Source organism: Helianthus annuus, chromosome 12 (assembly GCF_002127325.2).
Source record: "Helianthus annuus cultivar XRQ/B chromosome 12, HanXRQr2.0-SUNRISE, whole genome shotgun sequence".
Classification (NCBI taxonomy): Eukaryota; Viridiplantae; Streptophyta; class Magnoliopsida; order Asterales; family Asteraceae; genus Helianthus; species Helianthus annuus.
Genome location: NC_035444.2, coordinates 13,174,325 through 13,195,646, shown reverse-complemented (window position 1 = coordinate 13,195,646; position 21,322 = coordinate 13,174,325). Strand labels below are relative to the sequence as shown.

At 43.1% G+C, this 21,322-nt stretch overlaps 2 protein-coding genes across 2 annotated transcripts; one reads left to right on the top strand and one right to left on the bottom strand.

The window, feature by feature from the left end:
- Positions 1 to 559: 559 nt before the first annotated feature.
- Positions 560 to 4,976, top strand: LOC110894151 (glutamate receptor 2.7). Its single transcript, XM_022141338.2, has 4 exons — positions 560 to 2,304; positions 2,614 to 2,923; positions 3,398 to 3,804; positions 4,409 to 4,976. The coding sequence occupies exons 1-4, from the start codon at positions 787 to 789 to the stop codon at positions 4,925 to 4,927; spliced, it is 2,754 nt and encodes a 917-aa protein (XP_021997030.1). The 5' UTR covers positions 560 to 786; the 3' UTR covers positions 4,928 to 4,976.
- Positions 4,977 to 12,071: 7,095 nt separating this feature from the next.
- LOC110892476 lies at positions 12,072 to 15,077 on the bottom strand. Its single transcript, XM_022139636.2, has 3 exons — positions 14,582 to 15,077; positions 14,357 to 14,478; positions 12,072 to 12,792 (listed from the first exon to the last, which is right to left on the bottom strand). The coding sequence occupies exons 1-3, from the start codon at positions 15,068 to 15,070 to the stop codon at positions 12,072 to 12,074; spliced, it is 1,332 nt and encodes a 443-aa protein (XP_021995328.1). The 5' UTR covers positions 15,071 to 15,077.
- Between the last annotated feature and the right edge of the window lie 6,245 nt (positions 15,078 to 21,322).

Below are 21,322 nucleotides of genomic sequence, written 5' to 3'. Positions count from 1 at the left end.
TGTTAAGTACGGGGACTGAAATGGTTACGAGGTGGACTGAAATTGTTACGAAAGTAAAACCACAGGGACTGAAATCGCAATTTTTAAACTAATGGACTGAATAGTGATTTTTGACAAACCACAGGGACGAAAACAGTAATTAACTCTTTATCTTAATAAAAATCGGATTTATGACATCACCTTGGACTTTGTGGCATAGCTGAATGGTTGACACGTAGGCAGTTTTACATGAGCTCATAATCTCTTATTATAGATAGTATAATTAGTTAATTCAAAACATGTTATTTACCAGAATTTGAAATCCATAGTTTAAGATCATATGGATTATAATATTGTAAACATAAATAACGGCCAATCATATTTTCTTCCATTGTATATAACTGATTAACCATCTTGTGACACACGTCATGGTCAACATAAAAGTGTCACGAGTATCCAGAAAGTTCACATGAATAAAAAATTAGTCATTTAGACATTTAGTCTAGTCAGAATCTCTACTAGTATTAATGAAGAATAAATAATATTAGTCTAGTCATGAATCTCTTAGACTGTCCGGATTCTTTACTTATGTACCATAAGAACTTTCGTATGAACGTATCATCTTAGTCTTACTCAACGAAAAGTCGTGTAAACAATAAGTGGCGTAGACCCAATCAAATGCGATGAAGTGGTCATATTATATGCTTATAACATATTATATAATAAACATCCCCATTTGTAACTTCCTTTTCCCCGAAAACATCACAGTCCACGCTGGTGTCTCTCTCTTTCACTCCATCACGTTTCATGTCACCAACCCTTATCTTTCTTCTGGCGATGAGCTTGTTTGCAGTAAATAATGGCAACCCAAACATAGAAATAAAGATTGGAGTGATTCTAGATATGGATTCCAACGTTGGCAAGATGAGCAAGACTTGCATATCTATGGCAATAGCCGATTTCTATCGAAAACACGACAACTACACCACCATAATCGACCCTTACTATCGTGATTCGAAGCAAGACAACGTTCAAGCAGCATCCGCAGCACTCGACCTCATGAAAAACATTCAAGTCACCGCGATTATTGGACCCATGACATCCTCACAAGCAGACTTTGTTATAGATCTTGGTAACAAACTAAAGGTTCCAGTCATTTCACCAGCAGCAAGCCCATCACTCTCACCAACCAACAACGTGTACTTCATCCGGTCTGCACATGATTCGACGTTACAACTTAAACCGATTACAGAACTGATCAAACACTTTAGATGGAGTGAGGTTGTGTTTATGTATGAAGATGGTGAGTATGGGAGAGGTCTTGTTCCTTATCTATCTGACGCCATGATGAACATTGGTACCAAAGTCACATACCAAACCGTTATATATCCTTCGGTTTCCGATGATTGGATACTCGCGGAGCTTTACAAGCTCAAGACAATGCAGACTCGGGTGTTCGTGGTGCACGCGTTACCTGATTTGGCTTCGCGGTTATTCAAGAAAGTGAATGAGGTTGGAATGATGGATGAAGGGTATGTTTGGATTATAACTGAAGGGCTCACTAATCAATTGCATTATTTGGATCATAAAGAGGACTTGATGCAAGGAGTGATAGGTGTTAACTCGTATATCCCGAATTCGGGTGAGTTATTCGACTTTAAGAGAAGATGGAAAAGGGAGTTCCGGAGTCGGTATCCGGAGGATGACGTGACAGAGCTTGACATGTCTGGAATAAGGTTGTATGATACTGTTTTTGGTCTAGCAATGGCGCTAGAGAAGATCCAGAAAGAAAAAGGGGACTCTGATGGCACTGGAGCCTTAAATATGAGAACAAGGCTCCTTTCATCGATCCGAAACTTTAGATTTGACGGGATTAGTGGCGACTTCAACATGATCAACGGGCAGTTACAATCGTCGGTGTACGAAATAGTGAACATAATCGGTAGTGGGGAGAACACAATCGGGTTTTGGAGCCCCGAAATTGATGGGATCTCAAAGAAGTTAAGCAATAATACAAAGGGTCTTAAGCCAGTTACATGGCCCGGTGGAAGTCATGTTATCCCTAAAGGCTGGGAGATCCCGGTCAGCAACAAGAACATGTTAAGAGTCGGGGTTCGAGTAGGGGGGTTTGATCAGTTTATTGATGAACACATCGACCCGGAAACCGGTCAAATTACCATGACCGGTTTCTGTGTCGATGTTTTTAACGCGGTTGTTGACGAGTTGCCATATGCTTTTAAATTTGAATTTGTACCTTTTGTTACTTCTGATGGCAAGAAACCTGCAGGAAGCTATGATGATCTTGTTTTCAATCTCTCTGCTGGGGTAATCAAATCACACACATAATTTGCATATGTTTTTAGAACCATTATTTTGTTATTTCTAGGTGGTCTAGAGATATTATAAGCGATTCTAAAGGGTTTTTGTCACTAGCCTGACAAGTGCACATGGATAAGTAACTCTCGTGACTTTACCATAGACTCGAGGAGCTCACTTGCCATTTGTCAAACATTTTCAAAAATTCCTAGAAACCTTATAAAATCTCTAGACCTCCTAGAAGTTATAGAAAAACTTTTTTGAACTTGTGGAACAAATATTGTTGGTGTATAATATAATGTTTCAATGATGTAACAGGGAAACGATGCGGTGGCCGGAGACATTACAATACTTGCACACCGTTCGGATAGAGTGGCTTTCACATTGCCATACACAGAGGCCGGTGTTTCGTTGGTTGTTCCAATCAAAGATGAAAGAAAGAGTGCATGGATCTTCTTGAAACCCTTAGAGAAAGAGCTTTGGATAACAACTGGTGCATTTTTCATATACACTGGAATCGTGGTATGGGTTATTGAGCATCGCGTAAACGAAGAGTTCCGAGGTGCTCCTCATAAACAAGTGGGAATGCTCTTGTGGTTTTCCTTCTCCACACTTGTCTATGCACACAGTAAGTGTTTATCAACACTATATGTTTTACTTAGTCACATTATATATGATTTGTGTCGTTATACTTTGTATTTCGACTAAAACAATTCAAGCAGGGTCACTAGTAGAAAAGAGTCCATTTTCATATGAGCTTATTTCACTAATGTGTGGAAATGTGTCACCACTAGAAAGTATTTTGTCGCAAATTTGTTGGAAAACTTTTTCCACGAGCTTTTTTTCTGGCAAACAATAGTTGGTCAGAAATGTGTCTGAACCAACGGTTTCCTAAATTGTCTAGTTTTTTATTAGTGAGTGTCAGGAGAGCAGTTTTTCTATCTCTTGGAGATAGAGAAAAGTTTGCCCTCATCCCGCACTCTCAGACCCTACCAACTGGGTACCTTTAGTTTGTTTGTTTCTGTTAAGAGTGCATATTTGCTATTTACACACATATACACACAACTTCAAGTTTGGCGAATTTGATTTTGGATATATGTAGGGGAGAAGTTGATCAGCAACTTATCGAGATTTGTGGTGATCGTGTGGGTGTTTGTGGTGCTGGTGCTGACCTCGAGCTACACCGCGAGCTTGACATCAATGTTAACGGTACAAAAGCTTCGGCCTACATACACTGACATCAATGAGATCAAGAGAAATGGAGAATCAATAGGATACCAAGATGGTTCTTTTGTCAGGGATATGTTGATACGTATGGGTTTTAATGACACTCAGTTGAAAGGCTATAGCACATTTGAGCAGTACCACGATGCCCTCGAATTAGGAAGTCAAAACGGAGGTGTTTCTGCGATTATGGAAGAGCTTCCTTATATTAGGGTTTTTGTGGCTAAATACTGTAACATGTATACCATGAGAGGTCCCATCCACAAAACTGCAGGTTTTGGTTTTGTAAGTTTCACTCCATTCCTTTTTTGGTTTTGTAAGATTAACTTTCAGCTAATTATCAGTGATTACCGAGGATGTATCTGTCGGTGATTACAGACAAATCAGTTACGCATAGGCCAATGTCCAAAAAGTGATAGGAGTTATATATATTGGTCATATCACTATCATATAACTTCTAGTTTACCGATATCAACAACCTTTTTTAAATATCCATTGATGATTCGTAGAAAATTAGCTACAGATCTATGATGGATCGACTAACAAGGCCAAATAAAAGGGAAAAAATTAATTCTTATTATTCCTTCACTATTTTGTTAGTAATTACCGAAGGGTGGGAGAAAATTCAATAAAAGAGTTAAAATTATTTTTAACGCTCTAGATAGAATTTCAGATAAGATTTTGTTTTACGCTTTTTAGTTGTTGTCTTTGAAAGCCTTCTGATTTGTAGTGTTACAATGATTTTTAGTAGTTGTCTGTGAAAGTCTTCTGATTTGTTTTTAGTAGTGGCCTGTGAAAGTCTTTTGAATTGTTTTTAGTAGTTGTCTGTGAAAGTCATCTGATGTGTGGATATTGAAAATGACAATGATTATATTGTATGTATATGCAGGCATTTCCAGTAGGGTCCCCTCTTGTCCATGATGTTTCTAAGGCAATCTTACAAGTGACTGAGAAGCAAATGATGAACATAACCAACCACTGGTTTAAAGAAGATGCCAACTGTGATCAGCAGCTGAAGGGGCCTCAAATGAAAACTGAGGGGTTCGGGCTCAATAGCTTTAAGGGAGTTTTCCTCATTGCCGGGTTATCATCCACCTCGGCTCTCCTGATTTTCGTCTTAAGGTTTTTGTATCAAAATAGAGAAATGTTGGTGTCACAAGATCATTCAGTCAGCCAAAAGCTTTTGGTTATGGTAGAAACATTTGATGTCTTGAGGGATAATAAATCTAAAACAACAATTCCAAAAGGAGCGGTTCATGTGGAATCTCACAACAATAATAGTCCAGCAATTAGTGTGTTCCATCAAGAAGCAGAAGTTTTCTCTCAGGATGAAGAGTTTTCTAGTACTCAACCAGGGAGTCCGTTAGTTCTTGACACAATACAAGTTGTACAAACTACAACTAATTAAACATGTTCAATTGTTCATAATGCTAATTAATCTTACACACACTCTTTAATTCCTTATTATTGTATGCATTAATATAACTAATTATTTCTTTTTTTTTGAACGGCAAATTTGGATCACTGACGAACCACTGGAGTATCATCGTGCCACCAGCGGAACCACCCGATCATAGCCATCTCCACAAGGCATAATGCCTATACACCAATTCAAGAGGAAACCCAATAAATATGGGAAAAAACCCCTTGTTGGAATTGAACCCAGAAACTATTGGTCCCAAAGTCTTATTCCACCCCAAGATACCACTAGGCTATAAAGCCATGCATTATAACTTATTATTTCTAGTAGTCAACCTGGGAGTCCCGTTCTTAACATGATACAAGTTGTACAAACTACAACTAATTAAACATGTTCATAATGCTAATTAATCTTACACACACTCCTCATTAATATATTCTTTAATGTAATTAATTGTACATTGTTAGTTTGGTAAAAGAAACTGAGTTTCTTTATTTTTTTGGGTTATTGGATTTTAATAATCCAAAGTTTCACCAGTTGACCAATAATTATTTCAACTTCGAAAATTCTCTCTGGTAATCCCAACTTGAAAGATTTTGGTCCTCATCGATCCTTTTCTAACTGAGTTAATCCAGTTAGTTTTTGCTGACTTGCACGCTGACATGGACGATGACATGGCACACAACTTTATTATTTACTGACGTGCAGGGGCGTACCCACCTTATGCCCAAGGTGGGCAGGCGCTAAATTCTCGATAAATCCCGGTTGCACCCCATGAAAATTTTCGTCCACACTCCTTAGGAAAAAATCTTATGAATTTATAAAAAAAAATATGAAAACATTGATTTTTTTTAAATACAACGTAATTAACTTTTCACTTAACTAATTAACTTTCACTTAACCTAATTAACTTTCTCTTAACCTTTAGCCTAATAAACACTCCATAACCCAAGCCCAACCCAATCTAATAATCTAATTTTAACTAAAATATAATAACCCAACCCACCGTTCTTTCCCCTTCTCTCGTTTCCTCTTTGTTTTGTGATCCCAGACCCATCACCTATTGGCACACTAAAGTGCCTATTGGCACACCAAACCCTAGCAAAAGTTAGGGTTTATCTACGCTGCGTATTGGTCAATACGCAGCCTATAAGGTAAACCCTAGACGCTGCGTATTGACCAATACGCAGCGTAGATAAACCATAGATCTCAGTGCCTGATTACCAATCATTGCACAGAAAACAAGGTCCCTATACGCTGCGTATTGACCAATACGCAGCGTATACAAAACTGATGCTCATTTGGGGTCATTTTGGTAGGTTTGAAGTGTCAAATTTTTGCCAGGTTTCTATACGCTGCGTATTGACCAATACGCAGCGTATATAAACTTGGTAAAATTTGACACTTCATACCTGGAAACATTTTGTGTCAATTTCAGAAACATAAGGGACCATTATTGTAAATCCTGGAAACATCAGGGACCATTTATCTAAATTATCAAACATCAGGGACCATTTTTGTAATTTTATGAAACCTCAGGGACCATTTTTGTAATTTTATGAAACTTCAGGGACCATTTTTATAAAAAATGAAACACCAGGGACCAAAGTGTAAATATATATAAAATCAGAATAAAAGGGGGTCTTCTTTAAAGAACCGGCCCTTAGCATGAATCGAACTCGTGACCTTTCATTTAGAACCGTAACGCCTTAACCAGTTTATCCTCCGTTCCGGAGCTGTTAGAACATGGAACTTAATTCTTATATGCAGTGACTACTAATACGCTGCGTATTGACCTATACGCAGCGTATACTAACAGTTAGTATACGATGCGTATTGGTCAATACGCAGCGTATAAAGCCTTCTGAACTTTAAATTCACACAGAACCTGGAACTTAATTCTTATATTTTTTTTATTATTTAGTCGACGTCGTCCGTAAGGCGCGTACGGGCCTAACGAGCGTCGAAACTAAGCCCGTCGTTAAACGGACTTAGTTTCGACGCTCGTTAGGCCCGTACGCGCCTTACGGACGACGTCGACTAAATAATATTTTTTTTATTATTTAGTCGACGTCGTCCGTAAGGCGCGTACGGGCTTAACGAGCGTCGAAACTAAGCCCTTCGTTGCCCGTTAGGCCCGTACGCGCCTTACGGATGATAAATTTACAAAAATGGTCCCTGAGGTTTGATGTGTTTACAAAATTGGTCCCTGAGGTTTGATGAATTTACAAAAATGGTCCCTGGTGTTTCCAGGATTTACACAAATGGTCCCTGGTCAATTTCTGAAACACAAGGGACCATTTTTGTAAATCCTAGAAACACCAGGGACCTTTTTGTAAATTCATCAAACCTCAGGGACCAATTTTGTAAACACATCAAACCTCAGGGACCATTTTTGTAAATTTATCATCCGTAAGGCGCGTACGGGCCTAACGGGCAACGACGGACTTAGTTTCGACGCTCGTTAGGCCCGTACGCGCCTTACGGACGACGTCGACTAAATAATATTTTTTTTATTATTTAGTCGACGTCGTCCGTAAGGCGCGTACGGGCCTAACGAGCGTCGAAACTAAGTCCGTCGTTAAAATTTTAACGACGGGCTTAGTTTCGACGCTCGTTAGGCCCGTACGCGCCTTACGGACGACGTCGACTAAATAATATTTTTTTTTATTATTTAGTCGACGTCATCCGTAAGGCGCGTACGGGCCTAACGAGCGTCGAAACTAAGTCCGTCGTTGCCCGTTAGGCCCGTACGCGCCTTACGGATGATAAATTTACAAAAATGGTCCCTGAGGTTTGATGAATTTACAAAAATGGTCCCTGGTGTTTCCAGGATTTAATAAAATGGTCCCTTGTGTTTCAGAAATTGACCAGGGACCATTTTTGTAAATCCTGGAAACACCAGGGACCATTTTTGTAAATTCATCAAACCTCAGGGACTAATTTTGTAAACACATCAAACCTCAGGGACCATTTTTGTAAATTTATCATCCGTAAGGCGCGTACGGGCCTAACGGGCAACGACGGACTTAGTTTCGACGCTCGTTAGGCCCGTACGCGCCTTACGGACGACGTCGACTAAATAATATTTTTTTTATTATTTAGTCGACGTCGTCCGTAAGGCGCGTACGGGCCTAACGAGCGTCGAAACTAAGCCCGTCGTTAAACGGACTTGGTTTCGACGCTCGTTAGGCCCGTACGCGCCTTACGGACGACGTCGACTAAATAATATTTTTTTTTATTATTTAGTCGACGTCGTCCGTAAGGCGCGTACGGGCCTAACGAGCGTCGAAACTAAGTCCGTCGTTGCCCGTTAGGCCCGTACGCGCCTTACGGATGATAAATTTACAAAAATGGTCCCTGAGGTTTGATGAATTTACAAAAATGGTCCCTGGTGTTTCCAGGATTTAATAAAATGGTCCCTTGTGTTTCAGAAATTGACCAGGGACCATTTTTGTAAATCCTGGAAACACCAGGGACCATTTTGTAAATTCATCAAACCTCAGGGACTAATTTTGTAAACACATCAAACCTCAGGGACCATTTTTGTAAATTTATCATCCGTAAGGCGCGTACGGGCCTAACGGGCAACGACGGACTTAGTTTCGACGCTCGTTAGGCCCGTACGCGCCTTACGGACGACGTCGACTAAATAATATTTTTTTTATTATTTAGTCGACGTCGTCCGTAAGGCGCGTACGGGCCTAACGAGCGTCGAAACTAAGCCCGTCGTTAAACGGACTTAGTTTCGACGCTCGTTAGGCCCGTACGCGCCTTACGGACGACGTCGACTAAATAATATTTTTTTTTATTATTTAGTCGACGTCGTCCGTAAGGCGCGTACGGGCCTAACGAGCGTCGAAACTAAGTCCGTCGTTGCCCGTTAGGCCCGTACGCGCCTTACGGATGATAAATTTACAAAAATGGTCCCTGAGGTTTGATGAATTTACAAAAATGGTCCCTGGTGTTTCCAGGATTTAATAAAATGGTCCCTTGTGTTTCAGAAATTGACCAGGGACCATTTTTGTAAATCCTGGAAACACCAGGGACCATTTTTGTAAATTCATCAAACCTCAGGGACTAATTTTGTAAACACATCAAACCTCAGGGACCATTTTAGTAAATTTATCATCCGTAAGGCGCGTACGGGCCTAACGGGCAACGACGGACTTAGTTTCGACGCTCGTTAGGCCCGTACGCGCCTTACGGACGACGTCGACTAAATAATATTTTTTTTATTATTTAGTCGACGTCGTCCGTAAGGCGCGTACGGGCCTAACGAGCGTCGAAACTAAGCCCGTCGTTAAACGGACTTAGTTTCGACGCTCGTTAGGCCCGTACGCGCCTTACGGACGACGTCGACCAAATAATATTTTTTTTTTATTATTTAGTCGACGTCGTCCGTAAGGCGCGTACGGGCCTAACGAGCGTCGAAACTAAGTCCGTCGTTGCCCGTTAGGCCCGTACGCGCCTTACGGATGATAAATTTACAAAAATGGTCCCTGAGGTTTGATGAATTTACAAAAATGGTCCCTGGTGTTTCCAGGATTTAATAAAATGGTCCCTTGTGTTTCAGAAATTGACCAGGGACCATTTTTGTAAATCCTGGAAACACCAGGGACCATTTTTGTAAATTCATCAAACCTCAGGGACTAATTTTGTAAACACATCAAACCTCAGGGACCATTTTTGTAAATTTATCATCCGTAAGGCGCGTACGGGCCTAACGGGCAACGACGGACTTAGTTTCGACGCTCGTTAGGCCCGTACGCGCCTTACGGACGACGTCGACTAAATAATATTTTTTTTATTATTTAGTCGACGTCGTCCGTAAGGCGCGTACGGGCCTAACGAGCGTCGAAACTAAGCCCGTCGTTAAACGGACTTAGTTTCGACGCCCGTTAGGCCCGTACGCGCCTTACGGACGACGTCGACTAAATAATATTTTTTTTATTATTTAGTCGACGTCCTCCGTAAGGCGCGTACGGGCCTAACGAGCGTCGAAACTAAGCCCGTCGTTAAACGGCCTTAGTTTCGACGCTCGTTAGGCCCGTACGCGCTTTACGGACGACGTCGACTAAATAATTTTATTATTTAGTCGACGTCGTCCGTAAGGCGCGTACGGGCCTAACGAGCGTCGAAACTAAGTCCGTCTTATATGTAGTAACTGCGTACAGGCCGAGTGTCTCTGGAATATAACAGGTTCTGTGTGAATTTAAAGTTCAGAAGGCTTTATACGCTGCGTATTGACCAATACGCAGCATATACAAAAGTGATGCACATTTGGGGTCATTTTGGTAGGTTTGAAGTGTCAAATTTTTGCCAGGTTTCCATACGCTGCGTATTGGCCAATACGCAGCGTATATAAACTTAGTAAAATTTGACACTTCATACCTGAAAACATTTTGTGTCAATTTCTGAAACATAAGGGACCATTATTGTAAATCCTGGAAACATCAGGGACCATTTATCTAAATTATCAAACATTAGGGACCATTTTTGTAATTTCATGAAACTTCAGGGACCATTTTTATAAAAAATGAAACACCAGGGACCAAAGTGTAAATATATATAAAATCAATATAAAAAGGGGGTCTTCTTTAAAGAACCGGCCCTTAACATGTACCGAACTCGTGACCTATCATTTAGAACCGTAACGCCTTAACCAGTTTATCCTCCGTTCCGGAGCTGTTAGAACATGGAACTTAATTCTTATATGTAGTAACTCCTAATACGCTGCGTATTGACCTATACGCAGCGTATACTGACACTTCGTATACGCTGCGTATTGGTCAATACGCAGCGTATAAAGCCTTCTGAACTTTAAATTCACACAGAACCTGTTATATTCCAGAGACACTCGTTAGGCCTGTACGCAGTTACTACATATAAGACAGACTTAGTTTCGACGCTCGTTAGGCCCGTACGCGCCTTACGGACGACGTCGACTAAATAATATTTTTTTTTATTATTTAGTCGACGTCGTCCGTAAGGCGCGTACGGACCTAACGGGCGTCGAAACTTTTAACGACGGACTTAGTTTCGACGCCCGTTAGGCCCGTACGCGCCTTACGTACGACGTCGACTAAATAATATTTTTTTTCTTATTTAGTCGACGTCGTCCGTAAGGCGCGTACGGGCCTAACGGGCGTCGAAACTAAGCCCGTCGTTAAAATTTTAACGACGGGCTTAGTTTCGACGCTCGTTAGGCCCGTACGCGCCTTACGGACGACGTCGACTAAATAATATTTTTTTTATTATTTAGTCGACGTCATCCGTAAGGCGCGTACGGGCCTAAAGGGCAACGACGGACTTAGTTTCGACGCTCGTTAGGCCCGTACGCGCCTTACGGACGACGTCGACTAAATAATATTTTTTTTATTATTTAGTCGACGTCGTCCGTAAGGCGCGTACGGGCCTAACGAGCGTCGAAACTAAGCCCGTCGTTAAAATTTTAACGACGGGCTTAGTTTCGACGCTCGTTAGGCCCGTACGCGCCTTACGGACGACGTCGACTAAATAATATTTTTTTTATTATTTAGTCGACGTCATCCGTAAGGCGCGTACGGGCCTAACGGGCAACGACGGACTTAGTTTCGACGCTCGTTAGGCCCGTACGCGCCTTACGGACGACGTCGACTAAATAATATTTTTTTTATTATTTAGTCGACGTCATCCGTAAGGCGCGTACGGGCCTAACGGGCAACGACGGACTTAGTTTCGACGCTCGTTAGGCCCGTACGCGCCTTACGGACGACGTCGACTAAATAATATTTTTTTTATTATTTAGTCGACGTCGTCCGTAAGGCGCGTACGGGCCTAACGGGCAACGACGGACCTAGTTTCGACGCTCGTTAGGCCCGTACGCGCCTTACGGACGACGTCGACTAAATAATATTTTTTTTTATTATTTAGTCGACGTCGTCCGTAAGGCGCGTACGGGCCTAACGAGCGTCGAAACTAAGTCCGTAACGACAAAACACTTTAAATAACCTGCCAGAATTTTTTATAACCTGCCTGAATTTCAAAATATAACATTTCAAAATATGTGAAACTGTTTACACCGAAGTTTGATATATACATAACAAAATACATTACAAAGTTTGTACATACATAACAAAATGATAAAATACTACTGCTGCTGCTCCTGATGCTGCTGCTGCTGCTCCTGATGCTGCTGCTGCCGCTGATGCTGATCCCAGTCCGCATCCGCAATGAAGGGTAGTGGAGGTAACCCGTCATGCTGTCGCTGCTGCTGCAGCGCCGCAGCCACCCACTCTAACAAATAATTGTTTCTCTCAACGTTTCGAAGCAGCCGCTCATGTGACGGGTCAGGACCGGGCATAACATGGCGTGGGAACTGGGGCGCCCCGGGTGGTCCACGCGGCTGTGGTGGCCGCGGAAGAACGGCGGCCGGGTCATGCGGCTCCGGCGGCTCCGGATCCCGCGGGGGATAAATCAGAGGGAACTCTTCTGGCAGTTCCTTAAGCTGGTATTGCGTGCCGTCCAGATTCTTTAACCGCTTTCCGCATGGAAAGTCTTTGGTAATATGCATCCCGTTTATTGTGTTCATCCCCATCCGCTTTGGCTGTGCCGCCGGGCCTACACGGCCGCGGTCGTTATCCGGATGATAGCCCAACGAATGGGCTATCTTGGTCACGTAAGCGCCGCCGAATAGCATTCCGCGCTCCTGTCGATGATGCGCGGAGGCGAAATACTGCGCTAACCCGTAGGCGAGAGCGCACGGCCTCTTGTATAAGAGGCAATACAAAAAGAATAAGTCACCACTCGTACACCACTCCCGGCTTTTGTTTCGAGCAGTGATCGAAGTGGAAATCATCTTGTGCAAATACCTGCATAAATGGAAACCAGTCAGTAAATAATAATCAGACGACATCGATTAAATGGAAACCGTAAGTCGCGTAGGTCCCTAACGGGCATTTAAACGGCTGCAAACGCAGCCGCAAACGGCAGCGATTTCGCTGCCGTTTGCGGCTGCGTTTGCAGTCGTAAACGAGCGTTTAAACGGCTGCAAACGCAGCCGCACACGGCTGCGTTTTCGCTGCCGTCTGCGGCGGCATTTGCAGCCGTAACCGGGCGTTTAAAGGGCTGCAAACGCAGCCCCAAACGGCTGCGAAATCGCTGCCCTTTGGGGCTGTGTTTGCAGCCGTTTAAACGCCGGTTTACGGCTGCAAACGCAGCCCCAAACGGCTGCCGGTTTAGACGTCGTTCAAACGCCGGTTACGGTTCGACTTCGACTAAAAAATTAAAAAAAATATGTTTAAAAAAAAATCCTGTTTAAAAAGAAATTTGGTTTAAACGGTCCTTGGAGTTTCAAAAATTGACACAAATGGTCCCTTTTTTGATATATTTACACTTTGGTCCCTGAAGTTTCAATTTTTTACAAAAATGGTCCCCGATGTTTCAAAAATTGACACAAGTGGTCCCTAACGAGCGTCGAAACTAAGTTCGTCGTTAAAATATAAAACGACGAACTTAGTTTCGACGCTCGTTAGAGACCTACGGGCCTTACGGTTCGACTTCGACTAAATAATAAAAAAATATATATTTTAACGACGAACTTAGTTTCGACGCTCGAACGGACCTACGCGCTTTACGAGCGTCAAAACTAAGATCGTCGTTAAATTATACTTTTTTTATTATTTAGTCGAAGTCGATCCGTAAGGCGCGTAGGTCCGTAACGAGCGTCGAAACTAAGTTCGTCGTTAAAATATAAAACGACGAACTTAGTTTCGACGTTCGTTAGGGACCTACGCGCCTTACGGTTCGACTTCGACTAAATAATAAAAAAAATATATATATTTTAACGACGAACTTAGTTTCGACGCTCGTTAGGACCGTACGCGCCTTACGAGCGTCAAAACTATGATCGTCGTCGTTAAATTATATTTTTTTATTATTTAGTCGAAGTCGAACCGTAAGTCGCGTAGGTCCCTAACGGGCGTTTAAACGGCTGCAAACGCAGCCGCAAACGGCAGATATTTCGCTGCCGTTTGCGGCTGCGTTTGCAGTCGTAAACGGGCGTTTAAACGGCTGCGTTTTCGCTGCCGTCTGCGGCGGCATTTGCAGCCGTAACCGGACGTTTAAACGGCTGCAAACGCAGCCCCAAACGGCTGCGAAATCGCTGCCCTTTGGGGCTGTGTTTGCAGCCGTTTAAACGCCGGTTTACGGCTGCAAACCCAGCCCCAAACGGTTGCCGGTTTAGACGTCGTTCAATTTTTTACAAAAACGGCTGACGGTTTGATATATTTACACTTTGTTCCCTAAAGTTTCTATTTTTTTACAAAAATGGTCCCTGATGTTTCAAAAATTGACAAAAATCAACTAAATAATTAAAAAAAGAAATTTTCTTTTAAAAAAATCTGTTTAAAAAAAACTGTTTAATAACTAACGTACCTGAAGAGCGGATCCTCAATCAGCGTACTCCTCCCCTTGGATTGGTGGTGGTCCCAATGACGGATGTCCGCGATCAGATCCCAAAACCCTAATAGCGTGGGTTTATCAATCATTACGAGCCCCTGTTTACACGAATGTTTATTAAACGTTAAATTAATATTAAATCTTAAATGTTATATATTAAAAATAATAATAATAACAATACAAAATTTGTGTTAAACGTACCTTCGTATAAAGATCCGTAGCAATCTCAGCCTCCGTATACAAACCGCTATGCACCGCAAACTGTGCAAGTGACATTTCGCGCGCCTGGCCAGCCATGCGAAAAGAAACCTCGGGCGGGGGAGGGGGCTGCGCGGGGTCCACAACCTCATTTGGCCGACGAGGATGAAACTCGAACGACGACAGAAACTCGACTAGTATCTCCCTGTAGGTCGGCGTAAATGATAGCTCAAACAGACGATCCCACGGTGAATCAACGGGAACAAACCCCCGCACCCAATCTTCAACCTCAAGCTTCCGGAGGGTTTTCCACGAAACCGCAAAGTGTTCACCAATATGCATCTTCCGAAGCTTCTCGCAACGGAGCGCAGCCTCGGACTCCAGAGGAAACTCCAAATACGGGTGATTCTCTAGAGGATCTGGCGGTGGACGCGCCCGCCGTTTCCGCTGCGGCTGCTCCGGAATATCTACTTCGAAATCCATTTCCTCCATTTTTCTGTTTTTAAAAAAAAAAAAACAATTTAAGTTTAAGTTTAAAAAAATATATATTTTCTGTTTAAAAATATATATTTTCTGTTTACAAAGTGAAAGCATAAAGACAAGTGAAAGCATAAAAATATATATTTTCTGTTTAAAAATATATATTTTTCTGTTTTTTAAAAAAAAAAAAACAATTTAAGTTTATGTTTAAAAAATGGTCCCTGAGGTTTGATGTGTTTACAAAATTGGTCCCTGAGGTTTGATGAATTTACAAAAATGGTCCCTGGTGTTTCCAGGATTTAATAAAATGGTCCCTTGTGTTTCAGAAATTGACCAGGGACCATTTTATTAAATCCTGGAAACACCAGGGACCATTTTTGTAAATTCATCAAACCTCAGGAAACAATTTTGTAAACACATCAAACCTCAGGGACCATTTTTGTAAATTTATCATCCGTAAGGCGCGTACGGGCCTAACGGGCAACGACGGACTTAGTTTCGACGCTCGTTAGGCCCGTACGCGCCTTACGGACGACGTACACTAAATAATATTTTTTTTATTATTTAGTCGACGTCGTCAGTAAGGCGCGTACGGGCCTAACGAGCGTCGAAACTAAGCCCGTCCCGCTCGTTAGGCCCGTACGCGCCTTACGGACGACGTCGACTAAATAATATTTTTTTTATTATTTAGTCGACGTCATCCTTAAGGCGCGTACGGGCCTAACGGGCAACGACGGGCTTAGTTTCGACGCTCGTTAGGCCCGTACGCGCCTTACGGACGACGTCGACTAAATAATATTTTTTTTTATTATTTAGTCGACGTCGTCCGTAAGGCGCGTACGGGCCTAACGAGCGTCGAAACTAAGCCCGTCGTTAAACGGACTTAGTTTCGACGCTCGTTAGGCCCGTACGCGCCTTACGGACGACGTCGACTAAATAATATTTTTTTTTATTATTTAGTCGACGTCGTCCGTAAGGCGCGTACGGGCCTAACGAGCGTCGAAACTAAGTCCGTCGTTGCCCGTTAGGCCCGTACGCGCCTTACGGATGATAAATTTACAAAAATGGTCCCTGAGGTTTGATGAATTTACAAAAATGGTCCCTGGTGTTTCCAGGATTTAATAAAATGGTCCCTTGTGTTTCAGAAATTGACCACGGACCATTTTTGTAAATCCTGGAAACACCAGGGACCATTTTTGTAAATTCATCAAACCTCAGGGACTAATTTTGTAAACACATCAAACCTCAGGGACCATTTTTGTAAATTTATCATCCGTAAGGCGCGTACGGGCCTAACGGGCAACGACGGACTTAGTTTCGACGCTCGTTAGGCCCGTACGCGCCTTACGGACGACGTCGACTAAATAATATTTTTTTTATTATTTAGTCGACGTCGTCCGTAAGGCGCGTACGGGCCTAACGAGCGTCGAAACTAAGTCCGTCGTTGCCCGTTAGGCCCGTACGCGCCTTACGGATGATAAATTTACAAAAATGGTCCCTGAGGTTTGATGAATTTACAAAAATGGTCCCTGGTGTTTCCAGGATTTAATAAAATGGTCCCTTGTGTTTCAGAAATTGACCAGGGACCATTTTTGTAAATCCTGGAAACACCAGGGACCATTTTTGTAAACTTATCAAACCTCAGGGACCAATTTTGTAAACACATCAAACCTCAGGGACCATTTTTGTAAATTTATCATCCGTAAGGCGCGTACGGGCCTAACGGGCAACGACGGACTTAGTTTCGACGCTCGTTAGGCCCGTACGCGCCTTACGGACGACGTCGACTAAATAATATTTTTTTTATTATTTAGTCGACGTCGTCCGTAAGGCGCGTACGGGCCTAACGAGCGTCGAAACTAAGCCCGTCGTTAAAATTTTAACGACGGGCTTAGTTTCGACGCTCGTTAGGCCCGTACGCGCGCGTTACGGACGACGTCGACTAAATAATATTTTTTTTATTATTTAGTCGACGTCATCCGTAAGGCGCGTACGGGCCTAACGGGCAACGACGGACTTAGTTTCGACGCTCGTTAGGCCCGTACGCGCCTTACGGACGACGTCGACTAAATAATATTTTTTTTATTATTTAGTCGACGTCATCCGTAAGGCGCGTACGGGCCTAACGGGCAACGACGGACTTAGTTTCGACGCTCGTTAGGCCCGTACGCGCCTTACGGACGACGTCGACTAAATAATATTTTTTTTATTATTTAGTCGACGTCGTCCGTAAGGCGCGTACGGGCCTAACGGGCAACGACGGACCTAGTTTCGACGCTCGTTAGGCCCGTACGCGCCTTACGGACGACGTCGACTAAATAATATTTTTTTTATTATTTAGTCGACGTCGTCCGTAAGGCGCGTACGGGCCTAACGAGCGTCGAAACTAAGTCCGTAACGACAAAACACTTTAAATAACCTGCCAGAATTTTTTATAACCTGCCTGAATTTCAAAATATAACATTTCAAAATATGTGAAACTGTTTACACCGAAGTTTGATATATACATAACAAAATACATTACAAAGTTTGTACATACATAACAAAATGATAAAATACTACTGCTGCTGCTCCTGATGCTGCTGCTGCTGCTCCTGATGCTGCTGCTGCTGCCGCTGATGCTGATCCCAGTCCGCATCCGCAATGAAGGGTAGTGGAGGTAACCCGTCATGCTGTCGCTGCTGCTGCAGCGCCGCAGCCACCCACTCTAACAAATAATTGTTTCTCTCAACGTTTCGAAGCAGCCGCTCATGTGACGGGTCAGGACCGGGCATAACATGGCGTGGGAACTGGGGCGCCCCGGGTGGTCCACGCGGCTGTGGTGGCCGCGGAAGAACGGCGGCCGGGTCATGCGGCTCCGGCGGCTCCGGATCCCGCGGGGGATAAATCAGAGGGAACTCTTCTGGCAGTTCCTTAAGCTGGTATTGCGTGCCGTCCAGATTCTTTAACCGCTTCCCGCATGGAAAGTCTTTGGTAATATGCATCCCGTTTATTGTGTTCATCCCCATCCGCTTTGGCTGTGCCGCCGGGCCTACACGGCCGCGGTCGTTCTCCGGATGATAGCCCAACGAATGGGCTATCTTGGTCACGTAAGCGCCGCCGAATAGCATTCCGCGCTCCTGTCGATGATGCGCGGAGGCGAAATACTGCGCTAACCCGTAGGCGAGAGCGCACGGCCTCTTGTATAAGAGGCAATACAAAAAGAATAAGTCACCACTCGTACACCACTCCCGGCTTTTGTTTCGAGCAGTGATCGAAGTGGAAATCATCTTGTGCAAATACCTGCATAAATGGAAACCAGTCAGTAAATAATAATCAGACGACATCGATTAAATGGAAACCGTAAGTCGCGTAGGTCCCTAACGGGCATTTAAACGGCTGCAAACGCAGCCGCAAACGGCAGCGATTTCGCTGCCGTTTGCGGCTGCGTTTGCAGTCGTAAACGAGCGTTTAAACGGCTGCAAACGCAGCCGCACACGGCTGCGTTTTCGCTGCCGTCTGCGGCGGCATTTGCAGCCGTAACCGGGCGTTTAAAGGGCTGCAAACGCAGCCCCAAACGGCTGCGAAATCGCTGCCCTTTGGGGCTGTGTTTGCAGCCGTTTAAACGCCGGTTTACGGCTGCAAACGCAGCCCCAAACGGCTGCCGGTTTAGACGTCGTTCAAACGCCGGTTACGGTTCGACTTCGACTAAAAAATTAAAAAAAAAATATGTTTAAAAAAAAATCCTGTTTAAAAAGAAATTTGGTTTAAACGGTCCTTGGAGTTTCAAAAATTGACACAAATGGTCCCTTTTTTGATATATTTACACTTTGGTCCCTGAAGTTTCAATTTTTTACAAAAATGGTCCCCGATGTTTCAAAAATTGACACAAGTGGTCCCTAACGAGCGTCGAAACTAAGTTCGTCGTTAAAATATAAAACGACGAACTTAGTTTCGACGCTCGTTAGAGACCTACGGGCCTTACGGTTCGACTTCGACTAAATAATAAAAAAATATATATTTTAACGACGAACTTAGTTTCGACGCTCGAACGGACCTACGCGCTTTACGAGCGTCAAAACTAAGATCGTCGTTAAATTATACTTTTTTTTATTATTTAGTCGAAGTCGATCCGTAAGGCGCGTAGGTCCGTAACGAGCGTCGAAACTAAGTTCGTCGTTAAAATATAAAACGACGAACTTAGTTTCGACGTTCGTTAGGGACCTACGCGCCTTACGGTTCGACTTCGACTAAATAATAAAAAAAATATATATATTTTAACGACGAACTTAGTTTCGACGCTCGTTAGGACCGTACGCGCCTTACGAGCGTCAAAACTATGATCGTCGTCGTTAAATTATATTTTTTTATTATTTAGTCGAAGTCGAACCGTAAGTCGCGTAGGTCCCTAACGGGCGTTTAAACGGCTGCAAACGCAGCCGCAAACGGCAGATATTTCGCTGCCGTTTGCGGCTGCGTTTGCAGTCGTAAATGGGCGTTTAAACGGCTGCGTTTTCGCTGCCGTCTGCGGCGGCATTTGCAGCCGTAACCGGACGTTTAAACGGCTGCAAACGCAGCCCCAAACGGCTGCGAAATCGCTGCCCTTTGGGGCTGTGTTTGCAGCCGTTTAAACGCCGGTTTACGGCTGCAAACCCAGCCCCAAACGGCTGCCGGTTTAGACGTCGTTCATTTTTTTACAAAAACGGCTGACGGTTTGATATATTTACACTTTGTTCCCTAAAGTTTCTATTTTTTACAAAAATGGTCCCTGATGTTTCAAAAATTGACAAAAATCAACTAAATAATTAAAAAAAGAAATTTTCTTTTAAAAAAATCTGTTTAAAAAAAACTGTTTAATAACTAACGTACCTGAAGAGCGGATCCTCAATCAGCGTACTCCTCCCCTTGGATTGGTGGTGGTCCCAATGACGGATGTCCGCGATCAGATCCCAAAACCCTAATAGCGTGGGTTTATCAATTATTACTAGCCCCTGTTTACACGAATGTTTATTAAACGTTAAATTAATATTAAATCTTAAATGTTATATATTAAAAATAATAATAATAACAATACAAAATTTGTGTTAAACGTACCTTCGTATAAAGATCCGTAGCAATCTCAGCCTCCGTATACAAACCGCTATGCACCGCAAACTGTGCAAGTGACATTTCGCGCGCCTGGCCAGCCATGCGAAAAGAAACCTCGGGCGGGGGAGGGGGCTGCGCGGGGTCCACAACCTCATTTGGCCGACGAGGATGAAACTCGAACGACGACAGAAACTCGACTAGTATCTCCCTGTAGGTCGGCGTAAATGATAGCTCAAACAGACGATCCCACGGTGAATCAACGGGAACAAACCCCCGCACCCAATCTTCAACCTCAAGCTTCCGGAGGGTTTTCCACGAAACCGCAAAGTGTTCACCAATATGCATCTTCCGAAGCTTCTCGCAACGGAGCGCAGCCTCGGACTCCAGAGGAAACTCCAAATACGGGTGATTCTCTAGAGGATCTGGCGGTGGACGCGCCCGCCGTTTCCGCTGCGGCTGCTCCGGAATATCTACTTCGAAATCCATTTCCTCCATTTTTCTGTTTTAAAAAAAAAAAAAAACAATTTAAGTTTAAGTTTAAAAAAATATATATTTTCTGTTTAAAAATATATATTTTCTGTTTACAAAGTGAAAGCATAAAGACAAGTGAAAGCATAAAAATATATATTTTCTGTTTAAAAATATATATTTTTCTGTTTTTAAAAAAAAAAAACAATTTAAGTTTATGTTTAAAAAATGGTCCCTGAGGTTTGATGTGTTTACAAAATTGGTCCCTGAGGTTTGATGAATTTACAAAAATGGTCCCTGGTGTTTCCAGGATTTAATAAAATGGTCCCTTGTGTTTCAGAAATTGACCAGGGACCATTTTATTAAATCCTGGAAACACCAGGGACCATTTTTGTAAATTCATCAAACCTCAGGAAACAATTTTGTAAACACATCAAACCTCAGGGACCATTTTTGTAAATTTATCATCCGTAAGGCGCGTACGGGCCTAACGGGCAACGACGGACTTAGTTTCGACGCTCGTTAGGCCCGTACGCGCCTTACGGACGACGTACACTAAATAATATTTTTTTTATTATTTAGTCGACGTCGTCCGTAAGGCGCGTACGGGCCTAACGAGCGTCGAAACTAAGCCCGTCCCGCTCGTTAGGCCCGTACGCGCCTTACGGACGACGTCGACTAAATAATATTTTTTTTATTATTTAGTCGATGTCATCCTTAAGGCGCGTA

Excerpts from the sequence above, each read along its gene's own strand:
- LOC110894151 (XM_022141338.2), top strand. The coding sequence starts at position 787 with ATGTCACCAACCCTTATCTTTCTTCTGGCGATGAGCTTGTTTGCAGTA. Across the intron at positions 2,924-3,397 it reads CACACTTGTCTATGCACACA|GGGAGAAGTTGATCAGCAAC; the intron begins GTAAGTGTTTAT and ends GGATATATGTAG. Across the intron at positions 3,805-4,408 it reads AAACTGCAGGTTTTGGTTTT|GCATTTCCAGTAGGGTCCCC; the intron begins GTAAGTTTCACT and ends ATGTATATGCAG.
- LOC110892476 (XM_022139636.2), bottom strand. The coding sequence starts at position 15,070 with ATGGAGGAAATGGATTTCGAAGTAGATATTCCGGAGCAGCCGCAGCGG. Across the intron at positions 14,479-14,581 it reads CTACGGATCTTTATACGAAG|GGGCTCGTAATGATTGATAA; the intron begins GTACGTTTAACA and ends TCGTGTAAACAG. Across the intron at positions 12,793-14,356 it reads ATTGAGGATCCGCTCTTCAG|GTATTTGCACAAGATGATTT; the intron begins GTACGTTAGTTA and ends CCATTTATGCAG.